Source organism: Delphinapterus leucas, chromosome 18 (genome assembly GCF_059928025.1).
Source record: "Delphinapterus leucas isolate spDelLeu-1000000601 "Yukka" chromosome 18, BTC_Dleu_Yukka2, whole genome shotgun sequence".
Taxonomy (NCBI): domain Eukaryota; kingdom Metazoa; phylum Chordata; class Mammalia; order Artiodactyla; family Monodontidae; genus Delphinapterus; species Delphinapterus leucas.
The window spans coordinates 12,771,141-12,796,009 of record NC_143146.1 but is presented as its reverse complement, the minus strand read 5'-3'; the positions used below and the strand labels follow the sequence as shown (position 1 = coordinate 12,796,009).

The 24,869-nt window shown below is 38.7% G+C and overlaps 1 protein-coding gene across 2 annotated transcripts in view; it reads left to right on the top strand.

Moving 5' to 3' along the window:
* The window catches only part of IPO5 (importin 5), a 41,005-nt gene extending 18,395 nt beyond the window's left edge, over nucleotides 1–22,610 (top strand). The window contains exons 10-26 of one of the 2 annotated variants that reach the window (XM_089899213.1): nucleotides 655–761; nucleotides 5,846–5,970; nucleotides 6,062–6,151; nucleotides 6,236–6,409; nucleotides 8,150–8,368; nucleotides 9,448–9,531; nucleotides 10,945–11,077; nucleotides 11,165–11,286; nucleotides 12,965–13,061; nucleotides 14,240–14,412; nucleotides 15,651–15,762; nucleotides 15,848–15,903; nucleotides 16,951–17,073; nucleotides 18,134–18,353; nucleotides 18,945–19,173; nucleotides 20,460–20,601; nucleotides 21,816–22,610. In XM_089899213.1, the coding sequence (XP_089755339.1) occupies nucleotides 655–761; nucleotides 5,846–5,970; nucleotides 6,062–6,151; nucleotides 6,236–6,409; nucleotides 8,150–8,368; nucleotides 9,448–9,531; nucleotides 10,945–11,077; nucleotides 11,165–11,286; nucleotides 12,965–13,061; nucleotides 14,240–14,412; nucleotides 15,651–15,762; nucleotides 15,848–15,903; nucleotides 16,951–17,073; nucleotides 18,134–18,353; nucleotides 18,945–19,173; nucleotides 20,460–20,601; nucleotides 21,816–21,896 (2,287 nt within the window). In that variant the 3' untranslated portion in view covers nucleotides 21,897–22,610. Of the gene's footprint in view, nucleotides 1–654; nucleotides 762–5,845; nucleotides 5,971–6,061; nucleotides 6,152–6,235; nucleotides 6,410–8,149; nucleotides 8,369–9,447; nucleotides 9,532–10,944; nucleotides 11,078–11,164; nucleotides 11,287–12,964; nucleotides 13,062–14,239; nucleotides 14,413–15,650; nucleotides 15,763–15,847; nucleotides 15,904–16,950; nucleotides 17,074–18,133; nucleotides 18,354–18,944; nucleotides 19,174–20,459; nucleotides 20,602–21,191; nucleotides 21,334–21,815 lie in introns of those variants that run through there. The other variant, XM_022576903.3, reaches the window with a different exon arrangement.
* Nucleotides 22,611–24,869: the final 2,259 nt, after the last annotated feature.

Genomic DNA, 24,869 nt, shown 5'->3' with positions numbered 1-24,869 from the left:
CTCACATACAGGCTCAGTACCTTTTTCAGTTTTCTATGTTCTCCCCACTGATAAGTTTGAAGAATATATTTGCAGGAAATGATATACACAAGGCTCTCCTAAACACTCTGCTTACCCCTCTGAGTCTTGAAAGTGTCAGAAGGTAAGTTTTAACCAGTGAGTGATGTGTGGGGGGAGAGTAGGAAAAGGCTTGAAAGATCAGATTCAGACATAAGACTTTTTTTTTTTTTTGCGGTACGCGGGCCTCTCACTGTTCTGGCCTCTCCCGTTGCGGAGCACAGATTCCAGACGTGCAGGCTCAGCGGCCATGGCTCACGGGCCCAGCCGCTCTGCGGCACGTGGGATCTTCCCGGACCGGGGCACAAACCCGTGTCCCCTGCATCGGCAGGCGGACTCTTAACCACTGCGCCACCAGGGAAGCCCCAGACATAAGACTTTTAAACCACAATGAGGCATGATAAAAATTTTATACCCCCTCTTTTTTAAACTCTAGGGTTTTTTAACCCACAGCTTCACTACATATATTAGAAAGACCACTTGAATTAATTCTTCTTCAGTCTCAGTTTAATAACATGTTTAGAAATATGTCCGTGCAGTGTCCTATTCTTGTGTATTTTGCTTATGTCACGATTATATCATTCTGCTTGTGTGTAGCAATGCGGTTGCTGGTGAGAGTGCTTTAGACCGAATGGCTTGTGGACTTGGTGGAAAGCTCGTCCTGCCGATGATCAAGGAACATATTATGCAGATGCTTCAGAATCGTAAGCTGTTACCTCTTTCAAATGCTAGGATAGTGGAGTGTGGCTTTCCGAATCTTAAACTCTAACAAATGCTTAGACTGTGTCTAAAAGTCAGTCTTTGCCTTTTTATATTCTATGTTTAACCTAATTCTCATATTGATAAAATCCTATTCAGTCATCTTTAGAACCACTCAGTCTTAACCTTAAAGAATATTTTTTCCTCAATACTGCAAATATTATTCAATTCTCCTTCCCCAGAATGGGCTACAGTATATGGGAAAAAATTTAAAATTCTAAGGAAAATTGACAGATTTACTCCCTAGCCAGAAATATCTAAATTTGAATTTAAATAAAACACCATTATTTGAATGTTCATGAAGTATGCATGTATTTGATTCACAGTCTTCCTTCATCCAATATCTTTTATTTTTTTAAAAAATACCTACTTCTAGAGGAGAAGCTACTTCTGTATTTCTCCTTTTATATTCCTAGCAAATATTTGGTCATTTGTTAGCCTTGTACCTGTAATTTGTATCAGTAACGAAAGTTGTTGTTTTTGTCCTTTTAATTACAAAGTTAATGTGCTTGATGTTTTTTAAAAATTCAGATACAACTGAAAGTCCCTTAACTTAGATTCAGGGGTGGCCACTGTTAACAGTCCTCTGAGACTTGAGTCTCTGACCTCATTTATGCACATGTACAGTTGTGTTTAACATGAATACAGCATACAGATCCCATGCTTCCGCTCCCCAGTGATCATATCACCACACGATGGCTTCCTTTTCGTTTAACAGCCACGTAGCATTCCACAATTCCCCATTAAACTGTAATAGTTCTGTTGATAACAAATAATGCTACTGCATACACTCTTCTACAGAAATCCTGGCTTACATGTATGAACATGTGTATCTATAGCATGTATTACAAGAGACAGACTTGAGGGTCAAACCATTGATTTGGGATCTTAAAGTAGTGAAATGGAATCACAGAATACCAGCTTCACATGAAAGTGAATTTTTGAGAAATCCAGCCCTTAGCCTTTACCTAGGTCCTCCTTATCCTGTAAGATTCTTACTTATCCTAAGAAGGCATGGTCCAAAACCGTTATCCTTTTTTTTGTTGTTGTTGTTGTTTTGCTGTATGCGGACCTCTCACTGTTGTGGCCTCTCCCGTTGCGGAGCACAGGCTCCGGACGCGCAGGCTCAGCAGCCATGGCTCATGGGCCTAGCCTCTCCGTGGCATGTGGGATCTTCCCGGACCGGGGCACGAACGCGTGTCCCCTGCATCGGCAGGCGGACTCTCAACCACTGCGCCACCAGGGAAGCCCCCGTTATCCCTTTTTAATGATGTGATTTTACATCTGGGTCTTGAGTAATAGTTTTTCCTTTTTTTACTCCCTAAATTTTGAGGGGTTTTTCCCCAAACGGATAGAGACAGTCAACATCACAGGTTGCTCAACCTATTAAAGCTACTAGACAGAATCTAGCTTTTCCATTTTTAAGATGAAGAAAGTAAAGCCCAGAGACATGAAAGGTTACACACGGTCACCCAGCTATCAGTGTTTCACCGCTGCTTAATGCCATTCTTCAAATATGTTGTGGAACTGCTTGTGATCTGTAGTTAAAGAATTTAAGTTCCTGCTACAGCATAACTAGCTGGCTGCAGAAGCCTTCCCATGTATGGCAATGAACTCTTAATAAAGATTTGTTACTGTTAAATGTATGGCTTTGAGCAAGTCTGGACCTTTGTTTCCTTCCTTGTCTGTTAAAAAATTTAAAAAAATAAGAAAGTGATGCTTGCCCTACACCCACGTTTGGAGTTAGGATCCAAAGGTGTATTTAATACTTCATGTGAAAAGGGCTTTAAAATGATGCATATTTTCCAGTAACTTACTATATACCCCACTTAATTTTAAAAACAGTTTTATTGTTTTTTCTTTAAGTAGTAAACACCAATTTTTTTTAATTTTTTAATTTATTTTATTTATTTATTTTTGGCTTTATTTTATTTATATTTGGGTCTTCGTTGCTGCACGCAGGCTTTCTCTAGTTGTGGTGAGCGGGGGCTACTTGTTGTTGCGGTATGTGGGCTTCTTATTGCGGTGGCTCCTCTTGTTGCAGAGCACAGGCTCTAGGTGCACGGGCTCAGTAGTTGTGGCTCATGGGCTCCAGAGCGCAGGCTCAGTAGTTATGGTGCACGGGCTTAGTTGCTCCGTGACATGTGGGATCTTCCCGGACCAGGCCTTGAACCCGTGTCCCCTGCATTGGCAGGCAGATTCTTTTTTTTTTTCTTTTTAACATCTTTATTAGAGTATAATTGCTTTACAATGGTGTGTCAGTTTCTACTTTATATCAAAGTGAATCAGTTATACATACACATATGTCCCCATATCTCTTCCCTCTCGCATCTCCCTCCCTCCCACCCTCCCTATCCCACGCCTCTAGGTGGTCACAAAGCACCGAGCTGATCTCCCCGTGCTATGCGGCTGCTTCCCACTACCTAGCTATTTTATGTTTGGTAGTGTATATATGTCCATGCCACTCTCTCACTTTGTCCCAGCTTACCCTTCCCCCTCCCCGTATCCTCAAGTCCATTCTCTAGTAGGTCTGCATCTTTATTCCTGTCTTGCCCCTAGGTTCTTCTGACCATTTTCTTTTCTTTTCTTTTCTTTTTTTTTTTTTAGATTCCATATATACGTGTTAGCATACGGTATTTGTTTTTCTCTTTCTGACTTACTTCACTCTCTATGACCGTCTCTAGGTCCATCTACCTCACTACAAGTAACTCAGTTTCGTTCCTTTTTATGGCTGAGTAATATTCCATTGTATATATGTGCCACATCTTCTTTATCCACTCATCTGTTGATGGACACTTAGGTTGCTTCCATGTCCTGGCTATTGTAAATAGAGCTGCAATGAACATTTTGGTACATGACTCTTTTTGAATTATGGTTTTCTCAGGGTATATGCCCAGTAGTGGGATTGCTGGGTGGTATGGTAGTTCTATTTTTGGTTTTTTAAGGAACCTCCATACTGTTCTCCATAGTGGCTGTATCAGTTTACATTCCCACCAACAGTGCAAGAGGGTTCCCTTTTCTCCACACCCTCTCCAGCATTTATTGTTTGTAGCTTTTTGATAATGGCCATTCTGACCGGTGTGAGATGATATCTCATTGTAGTTTTGATTTGCATTTCTCTAATGATTAATGATGTTGAGCATTCTTTCATGTGTTTGTTGGCAATCTGTATGTCTTCTTTGGAGAAATGTCTGTTTAGATCTTCTGCCCATTTTTTGATTGGGTTGTTTGTTATTTTGATATTGAGCTGCATGAGTTGCTTGTATGTTTTGGAGATTAATCCTTTATCAGTTGCTTCATTTGCAAATATTTTCTCCCATTCTGAGGGTTGTCTTTTCGTCTTGTTTATGGTTTCCTCTGCTGTGCAAAAGCTTTGAAGTTTCATTAGGTCCCATTTGTTTATTTTTGTTTTTATTTCCATTTCTGTAGGAGGTGGGTCAAAAAGGATCTTGCTGTGATTTATGTCATAGAGTGTTCTGCCTGTGTTTTCTTCTAAGAGTTTGATGGTGTCTGGCCTTACATTTAGGTCTTGGCAGGCGGATTCTTAACCACTACGCCACCAGGGAAGCCCCCAATTTTTTTTTTAATCTTAAAATTCAAAGGAGGAAAACCATTTTCAAATCCCAGTACCATCCCATTACATTTGCTGAACATACTTCTAGGAACTCTGCACATTGAGAATATATGAGGCATAACTTTAAAATGTCTGAACTAAATACAGACATCTTTCTATTTCAATATTTGTGCATTAAAATTTTTTTCTTTACTATTTATTTTTGTGTGTTTTTTAAATTTAATTTAATTTGTTTGTTTGCACTGAGTCTTAGTTGCGGCTTGCTGGCTCCTTAGTCGCGGCTGGCAGGCTCCTTAGTTGTGGCATGCGAACTCTTAGTTGCGGTATGCACGTGAGATCTAGTTCCCTGACCAGGGATCAAACCCAGACCCCCTGCATTGGAAGCGTGCAGTCTTAACCACTGCACCACCAGGGAAGTCCCTTGTGTGTTTTTTGACTGAGTTATAACTGACATAACATTATATTGGTTTCAGATGTGTAGCGTAATGATTCAGTATTTGTATACATTGCAAAATGATCATGGCAATAAGTCTATTTACTCCTCTTTAAAATAATGTGTCCAGTATGCAAGGATTAGTATCAGATATTGGTTTCTTAGGATTATTCCTCAGTTGAGAAATTTGGCTTAATGGTATATTGAGTAATTGAAATACAGTTAAAGCATATATATAATAATGTTATCATAAATAATAATAATAAAGTTTTAATGTTTAACAGAAAAAATTAGCAGTTTTTCAGAGGAATGAGTTACAACAGACTTCATCTTTACATGGGTTTTGGGCTCCCCAAAGGAAAGGGAAAATTAAGTCTAATGTCCAATTTAGGATTTTTCTACAACTTAGTTAACCCTTATGCCAGCAGTTCTCAAACTTTCATTCTCAGGATCCTCTTACACTGAGGATCCCAGGGTGCTTTTGTTTGGGTTTTTTGTTTTTGTTCTTTTGATCTGAACATTTGCTCCCCTTTATAATACGGTGAGAGCATTTTTTTTTTATTGGAGTATAGTTGATTTACAATGTTGTGTTAGTTTCAGGTGTACAGCAAAGTGAATCAGTTATACATATACATATATCTACTTTTTCTTAGATTCTTTTGCCATATAGGTCATTACAGAGTGTTGAGCAGAGTTCCCTGTGCTGTACATATACAGTAAGTTCTCATTGGCTATCTATTTCATATATAGTAGTGTCAATCCCAATCTCCCAATTTATCCCTCCCTCTACCCACCATATTGCCTTTTAACTTTCAGAGTAGAAATGCTTGTGTGACATAACCACTGTGACAATGAAGTAATCCAGTAGGGCACTTTTTCTATTTTTCTGGTTAATAAACATTTATAAAAGTATTTTGTTACTCTTTTCCAAATAAGGAGAACTTCCTTATACTTCTGACTACCAGAATGACATGTTTGTAGTATCTAATTGCTGTTCCTTCCTGTGTAATTCTGTTCTGTAGCTGACTGGAAGTATCGGCATGCAGGATTAATGGCCTTATCTGCCATTGGGGAAGGATGCCACCAGCAAATGGAAGGAATTCTAAATGAGATAGTAAATTTTGTTTTGCTTTTTCTTCAAGATCCTGTAAGTACCAGTAAATATTTGATTCATAATTATTGCCTTAGTTTCACATGGGACCCTATTGCCTTTACTAATACAAAGGCACCTATTCCAGCATCCCAGAGTGAGGTATGCAGCCTGTAATGCCGTGGGACAGATGGCTACAGATTTTGCACCTGGTTTCCAAAAGAAATTCCATGAGAAGGTAAGTAATGAGTCTGCAGACACTCAAACTCTAAGAAGAGGGATGGCATTTGAAAATGTCTGTGTGTGTGACTTCATTTCACAGGTGATTGCAGCTCTGCTGCAGACCATGGAAGACCAGGGCAATCAGCGTGTACAGGCCCATGCCGCTGCCGCTCTCATTAACTTCACCGAAGACTGTCCCAAGTCACTACTTATTCCATATTTAGATAATTTGGTGAAACATCTGCATTCCATCATGGTCCTTAAACTTCAAGAGGTAAGTTTCAAGATCTTTAAGCTCCCTATTTATAAAGATTAATTTAATTTGATAGGTAAGACCTGGAGAAAGAGGGACTTTTCAGAATGGCCATAAAGAATAGAAAGTTAGGAGGAAGACATTCCAGGCTGTTCTTAGTATAATTCAGGCTTGACCAGAGAATGGGCCGCTCAGTATTAGACTTGGGAAAGATATGGACTAAAGGTTAGGTAAAAGCAACATGTGAATTGCCTGGAAAACAAGCCAGCGTTATTTTTGAACTCTGTAAATTATTTATGTAAATTTGGAATTACATAAATTAATTGCTGCAAGAAACCATGAAAACGTGATTGTAGGAAATTAGCACAGTAGCAACATGAGGCATAAACATAAATGGGGAAGATTTAAGGCAAGACCATCGTACGATTGTTGTTCAGCGAGTTTGGATGGTAATAGTGGAAATTGGAAGGAAAAGTGATTCTGAAAGATGCTTCTCAGGAAGCATTAGCTGTTTCTCTCTGCCACTTTGAATTTTAAAAGATGAAAGAGAAAGAAGCAAAAAATGTTGACCACTCTCCTAACCTAGGTGAGAGAAATAGAGAATATGTAAAAAAGAATATCCTTTTTGTTTTAAATATGTTGAATTCTTAAAATAAGGCCTGGCCATCCAAATAGAAGACAGTTTATAGTTTCAGCTTAAGTAAGAGGCAACCTAAAAACAAGTGAATGTTGTCAGTGTAGCATCATGAGAGAGAGAAGATTCAGGTAAGAAAGGCAAAGATTGAAGTCCTGTTTGTTGTCAGATATAATGAAAATAAATTTCTCTTCTAAAGTGAAATGAATGAAAAGGACATGCAGAATAAAAGCCCTTTAACTATTATACCGAGCAGACATAAAGCGCCTGTCAGATCGCTGTATTAGTACTCAGTTTCTGCACTTCAGTTCACGATGAGCAGCTGGTAAACCACACCGTGCCTAGCACTGCTCTAAAGGAGAACAGGGAGGAAGAGAGGAAATAATGTCTCAGAAGGCGAAGGAGGGGCTTTGAAGCAAAGGATGCGTGCTCAGTGTCCAATGACAGCAAACTAAGAACATGATACAGGAACATGTGTGTATCTGAAAACACGCAGAGGTAGACAAGTTGAAGGCAGATCGGTTAGGTTAGTTAAATCAGGAATTGATGGATCAGATGTGACATTACTAGTAGATTTGGGTCAAGGGCTGAAGTGTGAAGGGTGCCTCTGTATAATCCTCCCTCCCCTCATGGGTCCAATATGTGAGATACAGACTGAAGGAAGGAGTTGCTAAGATGGGCTGGGGAGGAGGTTAAAGTATGTGAGCAAGAGCAGTGCAAAGAGAGAGTGGCTGAGGAAGAAGGACATTCCAGGGAGATCAGAGGCCAGTCATGACATGAAACACAGAGCCGATGCTGAGATGCAAAAGAAGGGAGTAAGCTGACCTTTTAAAGGTGTGTTGGGGCTTGTGGTACAAGGAGAAAGAGCTCTGCCGAGAGCGGCTGTGGTTGACGAGCGGCGTGAGGAACACCTGGAGTAGTCCAGGAGCACTGTGTTAAGGAGAGAACATCACACATAAATACAAAGAGTTCAGCGCCGTTCTTACACTTGCTTTAAGACCTACAGTCTCCAGTGTGGCTGCCGGAGGGTGGGCTCAGCTTGCGGTTTCAGAAAAGCCCTCGGGAACTTTCAGGGAGTGTTTCTTCCATGTTCTCATTTGTGTGGTTGTTGTGTGTCTTCCTTCTAGTTGATTCAGAAAGGCACCAAGTTAGTTTTGGAACAAGTTGTGACGTCTATCGCATCAGTTGCAGATACTGCAGAAGAAAAATTTGTCCCCTACTATGACTCATTTATGCCATCGCTGAAGCACATTGTTGAGAATGCAGTTCAAAAGGAACTCAGGCTTCTCAGAGGAAAAACTATTGAATGCATCAGCCTCATTGGTCTGGCTGTTGGGAAGGAAAAAGTACGTGATTTGTAGTACGTCGAATTTTTTGTTTGAATTTGGCTACGGAGGCACTGAGGGTACCAGAGGGTTTTTTCCTTCTGATAAGTGGTTTTCTGGATACTTGTTTTTTCCCATCATCTTACTCTCATATTACTTTAATTTTATATATAAATAAATAGTTTCCTTCGTTTTTTCATCGCTAATATTAAGGTTTCTTAACTCAGTTATGCTCTTGAAACCTTCTCTTATGGGTACAGTCTGTCTCTGTGGAGGCTTGTGGAATTGAAGACCCATATGTTTAGTTTCGCCCACTTGAACATGTGCTTGGGAACATTCCAGTTGCTTTTCTGTTAATCCAAAAAGCATTGAGTGTCCCAAGAGAAATTTATATGCATGTAGTTCTTCAGAAAATAATTAGCAAGGACGATGGGCCAGTGTGTTTTTCTTCCTAGCTAACGTCTCAGACCTGTCAAAGCTAATTCAGAAGAAGCTCCTCTGTCATCAGCCCCTCATGTTCTGATTCTCAGAGCTTTCAATATAGAACCTTTCTGTCTGGTCTCCTCCAAAACCAGCATTATTATCTTATAAACTGTTTTCTGGGAGACACTGAGAAACTAACCAATAAAACATTTTTATGTTCTGTTCTCTGCATTTTGGCTTTCAAACTATTTTTGAAACAGTTTATACAATGGAGATTGCCAGAACTACGCAGAGAGTTAAATGAAAATCATATAGTTCTGTGGAGCAACCCAAAATTGTCTTTCTGGATTTGGATTATCTTTTTACTGCTGGAAATACATAAGCCATGGACCAAAACTTGATGCCACTAGAACTATCTTTATACTGCAATTCATTCTGACCTTCACTGGAAAACGTATTTTTCTAGAAAAAGCACTAAGTCCATTGCAATATAGATGAAAAATTTTCAATATAATACTTTTATCTGAGGGGTTATAACCCGTGTGGGAAATGTCATAGATTTGGGGGGAAAGTTTTATTATTACACAAGAAACAAAAATTCGGTGGCAGTAGTGCCTTTCTGATGTGATATACATGAGTAATATTAGTGTCTTTTTCCCCCAAATATTTCCTTCCAGTTCATGCAAGACGCATCAGATGTGATGCAGCTGTTATTGAAGACGCAGACAGACTTCAGGGATATGGAAGACGATGACCCTCAGGTAAAGCAGCCCTCACATGCGCTTGCATCCTTTTGGTCGATAGCTCAGGGTTAAATGTATTAAAAAAAGAAATCGAGTAATAGGTTTCTTGTGATAATATCAACCCGTGGTTTCAGAGACATTCTTCACTGGTTTTCCTTCTACTTGGCACACCATTTTTCCCTCGGTCCATTCCAGGCTGCTCCTCTTCTGACTAGTTTTTGGTTCCGTTGGGGTTCTGTCATGCCAGGCTCTCTTACCTCTTCACTCTCCTTGAGCAGCGTCATCCATAGGCACGGCTCCGGTTTTCCTTCATATGGTTGTGGCTTCAGGTCTGTCGCCAAATTCAGGGTTCATTTGTCCAGCCCCTCACTAGACATCACCATGTGGATGTCTCCTGGCCATTTGCATGCCAGATGACTTCCCTCCCCTGTCAAAAGCAAAAGAAATAGAGAAACCCAGCAGTTTTAGAGCATGTCATGCTCTTTTCTCTGCCTGTGAACAAGCCCTCGTTGAGCTTAGAAAGAACCCTCCCCACTCAGCCTGGCTAACTTCTGCGCGTAGTTCACGGCTGGTACCAGTCTCAGTGGTGGGTACTGAGGACCCTGTAGTAAGAACATCATGAATGTCTGTCACAATCTTCATGATAGTCACAGTGCCTACTGCACCATGAGCATTCAATCAGTAATTGTTGGCTTAAATTTTAACTTTACACAGCCACTCTGCAGTTGTTTTCCATACTTAAAAATGCTTTTTCCAAACACTTAAAAATTTGTTTTGTTTTTTAAATTAGGAGTGGGGAGTGCGTTTGCACATGCAGGCATGTGAAATAGACAAATATGTAGATGGTTGCTGGAGGGTAAAAATCACTTTTGGGGCCATGGGGATGAATTAGAACCAGATTCTCTGTAGGTAGATTAAGTCTTTGTAAACACAGTAGCAGTAGAAGAGGTGTCTTAAAACGTGGACAACCCCTTACACAGAAAACTTAAACAGCTAGGAGAAACGGGTATTTAGTGTTTAATGAATGGAACTTTAGTCAGTAGACAAAGTAAGGTAAGTTCCTGCCTTCAAGAAAATTAGTGCTTAGGGGTTGATATGTTTAAGTGGGCTTTGTTAAATGATTCAGATGCTGTTAGAGAAAACTATATATTTTAAAATATATAGTTTCTTGAAAGTAGGAAAAAATAAGACAGGGTCCTGGGCTCTTTTGCCTCAGCTATTGTCTGTATCCTAGTGTAGAAGTTCACAGTGATTTTCCATGGTTTCTGAACATTTTAAGTATGTGACCTTAGAAAATGCACTTATTGCTTAAAGAGCCATGAATGTAAAAACATCGTTTCCATGAAACAGGGAAGGGGCTTTCTTTATGTCTTATTTATCCACTTTTTATTAAAAATCACTTTTAATTTAATTTAAAATTTTTCTCCCCAGATCTCTTACATGATCTCAGCATGGGCCAGAATGTGCAAAATCCTTGGGAAGGAATTTCAGCAGTACCTTCCAGTGGTCATGGGACCGCTACTGAAGACGGCTTCGATTAAGCCTGAAGTGGCCCTTTTAGATAGTAGGTGTCTGCATGCGGACATGGCAGTTGTAGAATTTCTCTTTGTTACCATTTTTAACATGAATTTTCTTGCTTCTTCGTTAATAGCCCAAGACATGGAGAACATGAGTGATGATGATGGTTGGGAATTTGTGAACCTTGGAGATCAGCAAAGTTTTGGTATTAAAACTGCAGGACTGGAAGAAAAGTCAACTGCTTGTCAGATGCTGGTAATTATGTTTACTGAACTTTGTTTTACAACTTCTCATAATGAATACATATAATGTGTATGTATATATTTCATTATATATATACTTATGTATATTATATATATTATATATATATATTTCATAGGAGTGCTTTTCACGGATGCCGAAGAAGTTATTTTGAAGGGCCAGGAATGTATTCTTTAATAAATATAGAAACCTTTAGACCCAACATTTCCACTTATGGATTTCCATCCTAAAGAAATGTGGATAAAACCTTTCATTACCAGTGCTGTTTTTAATAACAACAACAACAAAAATGAATAGCCCAAATAACTATTGTTAGGAAGATGATCAGTAATTACTGTGCCCTGGAGTATTACATAGCCATTACAAAGCTACCTGAGGGGGAAGGATTTTTGCCTGTTTTGTGTTTAGTGTACAGTAAGTGGCTAAGGAATATTTTTGAATGAACAGAAATCTGCTCACAGTATTAAAGATAAAGTTGGTATGATTTCATTGTATTTAAAAAAATAGACATGGTAGGAAAATCAAAATGTTTACGGTGATTATTTCTTGTGGTATTATGGGGTCTATGTATATTCTCTTTGAGTTTCCTTTTTTAAACCTTCATGAGCATGTGTCGTAGACAGTGAGAGTTTTTTGTTTTTGTTTTTTGACAAATAGAATTTAGAGATTTTGGTAACAACATTGTAAATCAACTAAACTTCAATAAAAAATATTTTAAAAAGAGATTATGGTATATTACAAATCTAGCAGTTAAGTAAGCCTAAATAAAAGTTAATGGCTTAAATTTTATTTTGTATTAGTATTGTGTTTTCTAATTCATTTAAACATATATTTCTTGAACTTATTCTTACCAGTACTTAATTACCTATAATTTATAAACAGTTTGGATTTTCTGTAGTATTGCTCAACTTGAGAACAAATATAAATGTAACATCTTCTACAAAATTACCAACTCTTTTCATGTAGTGAAAGAGAATAAAGAAACAGTTATATTAAGACAACAATTTTTTGTTTCATCTGTTGAAATGATTTTTTAAATTCAGAGTAGCATAAGCCTGTTTGCTGCAGATTTATAGAAGTGATGTGCTGTGATTACATTTTCAGGTTTTTTTTTTTTTTTTTTTTTTGCGGTACGCGGGCCTCTCACCATTGTGGCCTCTCCCGTTGCGGAGCACAGGCTCCGGACGCACAGGCTCAGCGGCCATGACTCACGGGCCCAGCCGCTTCGCGGCATGTGGGATCTTCCCGGACCAGGGCACGAACCTGTGTCCCCTGCATCGGCAGGCGGACTCTCAACCACTGCGCCACCAGGGAAGCCCTGGTTTTTTTTTTTAATTTTAGGTTGCCTTAATTGAGTGGCATCTTTTGTTTGAAGTATTTTCAGAGTGCTGAAACTTTTGCTAAATTCTCCCCCCTACAAAATAAGAATATGAAGTATTCCCCCCTTCGAATGACAATATATCCTACAGTCGTTTCATGGTCCTTTCCCATTTTACAATTCCCTTTAGTTAAAAGACTAATTTCACAGTCCTGCATGCAGCTCTAAATGTAGTTAGCTCTAGTTAGGATATATAACATTCTGTGGTCCCCATGGTTTTGCAGTTTGTTAATAAATATTAATACATCAAAATTAACAAGGGTCTTGTTTTCTCTTCAAATACTTTGGTTTCAGGTTTGCTATGCTAAGGAATTAAAAGAAGGCTTTGTGGAGTACACGGAACAGGTTGTGAAACTCATGGTCCCTCTACTGAAATTTTATTTCCATGATGATATCCTATAATTTTTGAACAGAAAACATTTCTAGATTTACTTAAATTGTAGGCTGTTGAAGTATTAGACTTTGTGCTAACCGAAGTAAGCGTACATCACCAGTATTCTGTTTGCACTGACAGTGGTTTCAGGTTATAAACTTGGTTCTTTGCAAGTGCCTTTGTTTCACTTGTGCCGAAAACATGAAAAAGAAAATGTCAACTATCCTCTAGTTGACAGTTCTCTGTGGAGCACTGAAGAGCTTTAAGGATTTTTATTTTATTAGCAAATGTTTATGGTTGTGTATAATTGCTGCTTTTCCCAAATATCTTCTGGTGATGTTAAGCAAGACCTTTTAACAAGTTAGAGACCAACTTATAGTACTTAACTTTCTATATAGCTCATTTCAAATGTGGATAATACCTCTGGAGAGAAATGTCTCTTGGTAAATCTGTGTGAAACAGTTTGCCTCCTCAATGTAATGGTAGTTGTAATTAATACGTATAGGTAGGTTTTTATGCCATTTCGTGTGCGCACACACACACTTTCGTAAATGGGTTAAAAAAAATGACAGCCCAATGGAATGGTAGAGCCTGGACCCAAAACTGCCTGGCTCCAGAGCCACTTTGTTGTAGTTCTTCGTGCAGTATCCTGCAGCGGCATCCTTTACAGAAGATGGCTTTTGCCCAGCAGACTTCCCATAATGCCTGAAGACAGACCAGAATTATTTTTAAGAGGAAGTCTCAAGACCTTATTTTAGAAATGATGTTAGATAGGGAGAGGCAACTCATCTTTATCGAAAACTGAAGAGGCTGATTCAGGAAGAGATCCTCAGTAGTTTTCTTTAGTAAAGTCATTGCTTCAGTTGCATTTGTTAGAAGCATGTATTACCTCAAATTTGGGGATAGGTACATTCTGAGACATACTGTGAGAGTCCCAGGTCCTTCCTCAGTCATTTTTATGTTTAGGGGTTACGTTTGAGCCTTCATTCCTGTTATATTGTAGGTGACAGAAAAGACAGGAGGTATGTCTTGGGGACAGGGAGACTTCTGTTTTTACACGCAGGTTATATTTAACGCAAGCTCTTGGAGAGCAGTCTTAGGTAAACAGAAGTTGCCTAGCACTCCACAGTCTCGAGGATAGCGAATACACTGAATGTAGTCTAAGGGTAGCGAGTACGTTTCCTTAACAATAAAACGTGTTCGAGTGGCAGCAGCAGAATCCATGCCTCTTCTCCTGGAATGTGCAAGAGTTCGTGGTCCTGAGTATCTCACACAGATGTGGCATTTTATGTGTGATGCTCTAATCAAGGCCATTGGCACAGAACCAGATTCAGATGTCCTCTCAGAAATAATGCACTCTTTTGCAAAGGTAAATATTTTTCTCTTCAAAAATATCTATAAGATTGTGTGTCCATTTATTAGTCTTGCTAAATAAATGGGGGGATTTATTTTTATGCTGTAACAGAAATTTTTCTTTTTCTATCAAAAATGTTTAATATTTTGGTGCTTTCACTCTTTTTGTTTTTCTTTCTTTTCAAGAGTAGCTCTTCTTGTATTCTGGTCTTCATTAGTTTCCATCATCATTACCTGGTAATCCAACTACAGAAACTTGGCTGTCATCATCCAAGTCATGTCTAGTTTCTGTCCTGTTCTCTCTCCCCTAAATTCCCTTCTGTTTTTTGCCATATCTCTTCTTTTTGCTGTTGAAAGAGCCTCACTTGGTCTATTCCAGAAGCCATTCCTTCTTTTGCTCATAGTTCATTCGCCTTTCCTCAAGCATTAACTTGCTCTTTGAGTCACTCCCCTTCCCATATTCTTGGTCATCTCCATTGCTCACAGCTCCATAGCTTGCTCCACAGTTTGGTTTAAAAATTCTTTATTTGTCCCCATTTATGCTCCTGAAGTTCAGATTTTCTTTTATTTTTCCAAAGACCGCATGCTTCCATGTCTTTGCCTGTATCGTTCCCTCCGCCTATAATAGCCTTTCTCCAGCGCCATCTTTGTACAGAGTATGCATGTAGTAACTGAGCTCCTTAGAAGCTGGTCTTTTCCATCTTTGAATCCGCAGCATCCACCGTAATTCCTGGCACTTAAGACGTGCTCAGGACATGTTTAAAGGAAAAATGTTTTTTAAATTCTTCTCTTTAAAATACTGGCATCGTAGCAAATACAAACCAAGTGGATTTACTCATTTAATCATTAGTCTTCCAGGGTACTGAGTTATGTTAATTTTTCTCACACCTCCATCTGATTTTTTTTTTTTTTTTTTTTGGCTGCGTTGGGTCATTGTTGCTGCACGCGGGCTTCTCATTGCATTGGCTTCTCTTGTTGCGGAGCACGTGCTCTAGGCGCACGGGCTTCAGTAGCTGTGGCTCGCGGGCACTAGAGCGCAGGCTCAGTAGTTGTGGCGCACGGGCTTAGTTGCTCCGCGGCTTGTGGGATCTTCCCGGACCAGGGCTCGAACCTGGTCACCTGTATTGGCAGGTGGATTCTTAACCAGTGTGCCACCAGGGAAGTCCCTCCCTCTGATTCTTAATGGAGTTTAATTTTTGACTCCAAAAACACTTAAATCTTATGAGTTGCTTTCTTTCCTCAACCTCGTTTTAGTGCATTGAAGTCATGGGAGATGGATGCCTTAATAATGAACACTTTGAAGAGTTGGGAGGTATATTGAAAGCTAAACTTGAAGAACATTTTAAAAATCAAGAATTGCGGCAAGGTAAGTTTTCCATGCTTTTATTTCTGAATGTGATCCTTGACCATTTTGGCGACCATTTAAAGACATTTATTTGGGTGTGTTTTAGTTAAAAGACAAGATGAAGACTATGATGAACAGGTGGAAGAATCACTACAAGATGAGGTAAATTATTCCATTTAGAACTTAATTTACACGACCATTTGCATCTGGAGGATAATGCTTAAGTTTCTGATTCATCTGACTTCTCATAAGATGTACTTCTTATTAATCTTTAGTAGAAAAATCTGACATGTATTTCATTGATTAGTTTAGAGAATAAGTCATTTGAAATTAGCTGATTAGTGTTTTGGATGCTTTGTGTGCATTTTGTTGCAATGACCTCACATACGAAAGCACCTTGGAGTTCACCTCGTATTTTCTTCTACACTGTCACAACAATCTTGTATATTTGGTGGTGCTTTCACCATTTTAAAGATGAGTGAACTCAAACTCAGATGTTGAATGACTGCCTACAGCCGCACTGTTGACAATCTCATGCTTAAGGCCGGATCTTTGTATAACGCCAGCTGTCTTTCCACTGGACCACAGAATTGTGCAAATTTCCCCATAAATAATATGCATGCAGTGGTTGACACAATTCTTCCCATTGTTAGTCAGTTCTCTCACTATCAAACCACTTGATGCCATCAAACATATTTCAGCTGTGTGTTTACGGTCTGTCACGTGGCATGTGGCCATCTGGTGGACCAGTGCTGACATGTGCCGGCCATCCCAGTCCTCTGCAGGGTGCTCACACACTGACACACACATTGTTCCCAGGGACGTAAATAACTGACCCCACATCTCCCCACCATCCTGCTCCCAAACCAGAAACATTCTTGCAGAAAACAAAAAAAATAGTAAAGTAAAATCACTTTTGTTTCAGATCTTTGAGATTTGGGTTAATTTTTCAACTGTATATTTTGAATATATTCCAAGAAAAGTATTTGCAATACGTGCAATACTTACCACACTCCTTCCTTTCTTTCCATAGCCAGACAAGAGACATCACTGGGGTGACCTCAGTCTCTGGACTCTTGCTATGCCCTTAAGAAAGTGAAGAGAAATTTAATCTTGTACTTTTATGTTTTGTATAATAAATGTTACTGTTAATAATAGTAGGGATACTTTTTAAATACACATGGGTATGTATGTGTTTGTTTTTTTTAGGATGATAATGATGTTTATATTCTGACCAAAGTGTCAGACATTTTACACTCAATATTCAGTAGCTACAAGGAAAAAGTGTTACCATGGTTTGAACAGCTGCTTCCGTTAATTGTCAACCTAATTGTAAGTGTTACCTCTTTTTGACAATTATTTTAGATAGTTGACCTGGAAATCTTTCCTTACAGCATTTGAAAACTTACACTTTCAAGTCAGAATGGATCATAGAAATCATGGTTTCCACTGTACCTCTTTAATTTACCAAGTTTATTGCATTGCCCTGGATATTTTCTCCTTCAGTATATGCTTGAAGTTTACTAATTAGGTTTTCCATAGTTCAACTAATTTATAATACAGTCTGAAGGCATAGAACTGATTTTTTTTATTTCAGATTATCTATACCCTGCTGAATTAACAAATGGAAAAAAAATGGTTGCAGGTTTTTGTTTTTGTTTTTCAGTAGACACTAGAAAATTCCATTTTGATCCCTACTATGTACCACCAGCAATCATAGATTCTGGATGATAGCCTTATATATTCAATTTTTTAAATGTATTATAAATTATAAGTAGTCATCAGATATTTATGGGGGTTTTTGGATTTCAGTTTTGTGTTTTATGATATTTAGTACTGCAGTATCTTTTTTTAAATGATTTAGGCCCATATGACATCCTGTTGAATCAGTACTATAAAGTTAAATCTTTGCAGCTTTTACTATTGTTGTGTTTTTTAAATATAGCATTGCCATTATCTTTTTTGTAAAGTAAATGTATATACATAGCTGCTGCTGTCAGTTCTTCCCGGTACTTGGTAATGTCAGATTGTGGAATTCTATAACAAATCACCCAAGTCTTTTAAACCTATACTTTATTAAACCTATGTAGTAGTTTGAGGGTTGTTATTCACAAGAACTGATTGTTACTGTGTTCTTTTTCATTACCTGTATCAGGAATATCCGTGTAAGTTGACAGCCTATAGTGAATAAGTGTTTCTTTACGATCTCTTTTTGTTGTCGTTCCATTAGTTCATGTCTTTTATTAACTAATACACAGTGACTTCTGGTTTGTTGAAACAATATGTCAGACAACATTTGCCACAGTAATGTCTGTCAAAGTGGCTGGCCGTAAAAACTCCGGCACCACATTCATCTGAATAGTCAAAGCTTAAAGGAGTATCTCTTTTGTAGTGTCTACATAGACCGTGGCCAGATAGACAGTGGGGCTTGTGCATCTTTGATGATGTCATAGAACACTGTAGTCCAGCCTCATTTAAATATGCAGAATATTTCATAAGGCCAATGCTCCAATACACATGTGACAGCAGCCCAGAAGTCAGGCAAGCAGCTGCGTATGGCCTGGGAGTCATGGCACAGTACGGCGGAGACAACTATCGTCCTTTTTGTACAGGTACTTTTGTTTGTTACGTTATGTGCATCTCATCCCAGGCATCCCTGTTATCCCTGCCTTGCTTCCCCCCACCCCCGCACACCGCCCGCCCCGGCAAACATACACTGCTTCATTCTCTTTTCCTTTTTCAAACACCTTACTGTAGCACTTAGGAGTTTACCGCCCTCATGCTTATAGAAATAGAAGTGAAATCTGAGTGGGGCCACAGCCTCCTCACCTCAGTCCCAGGGTACAGTCCACTTGGGGCTTGGAGGGCATACTTTTAAAACATGTTGGCATCCCTGTAAGTTCAGCACGGGAATATAGCTGGGCGGCTTTCAGAAGCTGCGGTACACCGAGGTGATCAGGAGTGTGAATCGGAGGCTGCTAACCTCCTGGGCCTACAGATTAGTGGGGTGCAGGTGCTCCTGAGCACGCCAGGGCAACCCCCCTTTCCCCGTGTCTGGCTCTGTAGTCACAAAAACAAACATTTCTTGCACTTGAACATTGCCTCACTATAATTCATATCTGGACCAGAGATAAGAAATATTTATGGGCATTTGCATGAAAATGTGAGACTTGAAATGACTTTTTTTCAAATGCTTATTTTAGAAGCACTTCCACTGCTGGTAAGAGTTATTCAGTCTGCTGATTCTAAGACCAAAGAAAATATCAATGCTACAGAGAACTGCATCTCGGCAGTAGGGAAAATTATGAAGTTCAAGCCTGATTGTGTGAACGTTGAAGAAGTCCTCCCACATTGGCTGTCTTGGCTTCCACTACATGAGGATAAAGAAGAAGCTGTTCAGACTTTCAATTATCTTTGCGACCTGATTGAAAGGTAAGAAATGGGACAGGTAGGCCTTATTTCCTTCCCTTCACGTAACACAGTGCTTCCTGTGCACAGCTTCCAGGTGTATAGGTTATAATAATGCTGTCTTTATAAATCAGGTTAAGAAGCCGTATCACAGTTAAGAGTGCCGTATAAGCACATCTAATTTTGAGTTATTCTTTATGGAACTCAGTTCAACAGATCATTATAGAATGTGATGTTCTGTCTCCCACCCCACTCATTCTATTCATCCATTCACTCACTAGCTTTACTGAGGTATAATTGACATACCATTCATTAGTAGAATGGGATCAAAGAACATTGTTAGTACTATTTTTTGACCCTCTGAAATACTAGTGTTTTTCTTTGGATTAAAAAATCAGTGGTATAAGGGAAATATACCAGACGGGCAGTCAGGATCTGGCCCCAGACCTCTGTCATTAATAGTATTATTTTATGCCAGTGAGTATAGCTAAGAATTGCAGCAACCTTGGAGGTTATAGAAGCTATCAAATCAAAGGCGTGTTCATTGGTGGTCTGTTTTTCTAAGTCCAAGTTCCCCTAGGTACTGGATCTGGGCTCTGGCACTATTAATTACTCCTTTTAGTTCATAAATAAATCCAAAGGCTACAACCACTCATCTCCTGGAGTTTGTAGAAACAGGCCAATGGCTATATTCCCTCGTGCCTGTTTAAGTTCTCGTTCACACAATACTGGGAGTCTTCACAGGGAGGACATCATCATTAAGGAACGTAGCAGCCATCCTGGAGACCCCTACCTGCGCCTGCCTCTGCAGTGGCCACTTCTCCATCACGCTGTTTAATCACCTCCCTTGGAGATGACTACTCTAGAATTTTCTTAATGAAAAACGCTGGGATTCTAATTAGATTCACTGTTAGGTTTCTTTCCATTAAACTTGACTGGAGCTTATTTCCCGGCTTACATTTAGAATGCCTGTATTATCTTTTTGAACTTCAGATTTATTTTAGAAACCATTTTGCAGTGTCTAAATAAAATTTGTGTTAAGGAACTGTTCTTAGTAATATCTTGGGTTTTTTTAACATATATATATAAAATTTACATGGAAAGAAACTGAAAAGCTAATAAGTAAAATTAGCTGGTTTTCCTCCTACTGAATTTAAAAGGCAGTTGATTTTAGTGAGTACATAATCATTGTATAAAGACATAATAACAAAATTCAGTGTTGGGGGAAAGGTGTAGAAAAGTATGAGTGCTTCAGTGATTTCCTATGATAATTTTCATTTACAGTGGTTGTCTTCTCTTTCTTTTTTCAGTAATCACCCAATCGTTCTTGGCCCTAACAATACCAATCTGCCCAAAATATTCAGTATAATTGCAGAAGGAGAAATGCATGAGGCAATTAAACATGAAGATCCCTGTGCCAAACGTCTGGCTAATGTAGTTCGCCAAGTACAGGTAAGCTGGTTTGGTTAAACTGGGGAAGAAGAACTAAAAAATTACTTGGTTTTGGCTTTTTTTTCATATTCTTCTCTATTAGAGGAAGGAACTAGAAATCCAACTAGCTAAGGAAATTTCATTTTTATATTCTCTTGTCATCAAGCCTCAAATGGATTATACTTATTATAATCTACCCATATATTCTCATTATTTATTAAAACTAAAACCTGTATCTTAAATCTGAGACTAGCACATACTCATTGTGTAGTTTTTCTGCATATCTGTGAAGAAGAAAACATGAGATTTTAATAGTAATAAAACTGTCAGCTACCAATGACTTTTCCTACCTAAATTCATGTGTATAGATTACTTGAACGTGTCACCTAAAGTGTAGCTTTATCAATGCAAAAATGAGAAAACTTACTGTAAATGAAATAAACTTTATAGAAATGAAAAGATTTCTTGCTTTTACAATGATGTTCATCAAGCTAATCTACTGGAAAGAAGGTATTTTGGCATTATTTCAGTCTACCTAATGATGATTATTAAGATACTTCCCAGTGACCATTTTCTCCGAATCTAAATGTGTGACAATGTTCTTTCCCTAGACTTCTGGAGGACTGTGGACTGAATGCATAGCACAGCTCAGTCCCGAGCAGCAGGCAGCCATACAGGAGCTCCTGAACTCTGCCTGAAGGGCCTTAATATCACCACCAGAAAACTAACTCCAAATAAACGTTTACCCTTTTGTTTAGGTTTCTTTGTTTTGTTTTTGAGCAAAAGAGAACGGTAGAGTTGTGTGTAGGCCATTCTTCTGCAAAGCCACAGCAGCAGGAAGAGAAGCCCTGGGTTTCAGGATGGTGTTTAAGTGGATTTCTCCCACACCACTGAGGAAGTCCCATGAGCCCTGCAGTAGCACTGAAGAGTATTTTTCTATTGGTATAACCCACCCATGTGAAGGTGAAAGGGAAATTAAACTTTCTCACTAGATATAAGGAGATTTAAGACAAAACAGCTTTAGGATCAGTTCCTCAACATTAGATGTGTGTTAAAACAAGTTGCTGTACACCTAGTGTTAATTCTGTTCATTGGAGCGTGAGTCTTTCTGTACGGTAGGAAGAAGCCTTTTACCCAGCAAACTAGTAGATCCAAAAATTGAAAAAAAGCTGAAGACAAAAACAGCAAGCATGAAGATGTTATTTTATGTCACTTTCAATTCTTTTTCCCAAAAGGCTTATGCAGTGACTCAGTTTGGAAAGCTTTTCAGCTTCCAGCCCTTGAATGTGAAGTGTCGTTGGCATGTCTGGCAGTAGTCTCATTCACTCCTCAATAAACAACGTTGAAATACGAAAGAAGTTTGTGTAAAAATTTAGTACTGTCTGGCTTTGATTCATTTAATGTTTTTAATATAAGAATAATCTAGTATTTTTTAAAGGAATAAGGATGGCTCTGAATTTTGTTTCCCCCTGATATTTTCCTCGTGCAATTCAAAGTTAAAAGCATCTAGTTTTTACCATCTTCCACTTTAATTTAAACTAAGTTATGATACACCCACTCTGTTCACAATTGGTGTGCAGACTTCAGTCGTTTTAAAGCTAGCATTGTTCCTGTTAGAAAAAAAGATTTGGCTTAGTATTTTTATTGCAAATTGTAATTGCTATGGAGCCACATGCAACTTTTAATTTTATGATAAGTATTATGGCTAAAATTATTTACTGATAAATTCAGTAAAATGTGTGAATGTGTTTTTCTTTATGTATTAACCTCATAGCAGTAAATGACTTGCTGTTGTTTCTTTAAATAATTTTTCTAAGAGGTCTTATTAGATTTCTGTTGAAACTCCAGTGTTAACATTTTTATAGTTTGTACTGAATTTAACCGTGATACAAAAATGAATTTTATGCCTAGATCAGAATTTAAAATTAAAGGTTTTTTCTTTAAATGATTTGCATTACTTTATTAAAACTAGGGCTTCCCTGGTGGCGCAGTGGTTGAGAGTCCACCTGCTGATGCAGGGAACACGGGTTCGTGCCCCGGTCCGGGAAGATCCCACGTGCCGCAGAGCGGCTGGGCCCATGAGCCATGGCCGCTGAGCCTGCGCGTCTGGAGCCTGTGCTCCGCAACGGTAGAGGTCACAACAGTGAGAGGCCCGCGTACCGCAAAGAAAAAAAAAAAAAAACTAAATCTGAAATGGAATGGAAAGTAGAATAAATTATATTAAGATGGTTTGGTTGGGGGCAAATACCCCTCACATATATTTTGTTTCTGGCCCAGAAGCTTTGGTATCTCGCAGGACAAACACCATGTTGGGTGACTTCTCTAGTAAGATCATTGCTTTCAGTGGGTACCTGTGTGACGCTCAACGTGTTTGGGGAAATTTGAACCTGCTTTATATTCTGTCTTCCTGTCGGAGTAAAAATGTGGTAGTTCAACCCCTCTGTACTTCCTGAGATAGAATGCTGTTTGGAAATCCCATTCGTGTACTGATGCCAAACAACTGGAGCAATTCAGGTTTGCTTTTTTAAAATTTATTACACTACTTAAAATGTTAAAAATGTGGTGTGCTCACCTAAGTTGAGATGGAAGTATGGTTAGAAGATGGGTGCATGGTTTTCGGAGAGTCTAGCGTTTGCAGAGCACTGTCCTGAGCACTTACGGCATATGGCAAAGAACCTCGTAGCTTCAAGTTCAAACATTAGTGGGGACAGTCAGAAGATGTACCCATCAGAGGGGTCTGAGGTCCCTGAAAGAATCAATTGCAGACTGACTACATCCTTCTGGATAGAAGTAGGAAAACAAGTAATTGGAGTTGAATCAAGTTAATCAGGGAAGGTCAGTTTTAAAGACTTGATGTGACATGATCCTGAAACTCATAACTGATTGTAACACGAGCTAACAATTCTTTGGAATTATCTGGGGCGACATTTTTAATACTTCATTTTGTCTATACGAGGTGAAAATTCGTGTTTTTTTCCTTTTGTACCAAATTTAGTGGCCTTGCATGTCAGCCAGTAATTATATATTTATGAATCCGAGCTATTTCTGGAGGAAAAAAACGTGTGTGGCCCTTACATTTTCTGGATATTTTGTGACATAGAGGGTTACGTTATGTGCACAAGTGTCAGAAGTTTTTAGCATAACTCATTTGGAATATTTTTTTAACGCTAAATCTAAAGAAAAGCAAAATTGTCTTAAAGCTAGTTTGTCTTAAAGCTAGTAATGAGAGGCAACTTTATCGTAACTCTGTAGCTGTAGTTTGACTAACAAAACCATCAGTAAATGCATAAGCAAATAAACATTCTCCATGTACCTGGTCCCATAATAGCTAGCTAAAGAGCTAGCTAAATGATTTACTTAGTAATTAGTACCGCATCATTCTGCCGACGAGTATTGCGTCAAATAGTCTGGCTCTGAGCTTGTACCATGGAAATCACTTTGTACCTCTCATCTCTCTGCCTCAAAGGAGTGATAGCCAAAATCTGCCATCTTTCATTTTCTTAGTCCCAGAAGTATGAAGGTTTAGAAGAAAGTGAATTACCTGCAAGGAGTGGGCTTGGATTATTACTTCTAACACTTGAACTTCTGACCAGGTGACGGGGAGGTGGGCGGTTAACTCTAAAACCATCTTGGACTGACTCTCCCCCCACTTTTTTTTTTTCTTACACAATCTGTAATCCTGACAGTCAGTTGCTAGACAATACTTGGGCATATTATATTTTCTATGTATGTTGTATATTTGAGTGGATGAACGCAAACACTTTGAAGATAAATTATAGCTCAGTTATTCATTTCTAAGAAATGAACCCCAAAGCAGTGTGATTAAGTTCTTATGTAAAACTCCACAAAAAAAATGTTTTTTTTTTTCAAATTCCAGTTAGAGTAGCAGAATATAATTCTGAAATGTGTGTCAGTGATTCCTCGTATGGTTCTTGATCTTATACATGTCTCTCCTCTTAACTAGCATTCAGATTGTAATGGAAATCAAGTCTGGTGCCATTTGCTATAGATTAAAAATTAGTTCCCAAAAAAAAAAAAAAAATTAGTTCCCCTGCTTCTCTTAGAGGTTTTGTAACAAATAGGTACAGAGTGTAAGTTTTGAGTTACAACCTGACAGCAATCCTGTGGTCTTAAGGTACATCATGAAAGAAAGTGATGTTGAATGGTTAAGAGCAGGGGTCAGCAAACTTCTGTAAAGGACTGGGTGGTAAATATTTTAGGCTTTGCCCCTAGGATCTTCATCACAACTACTTAGCTGCTTTTTTAGACAATACTCAACAAACGGGTGT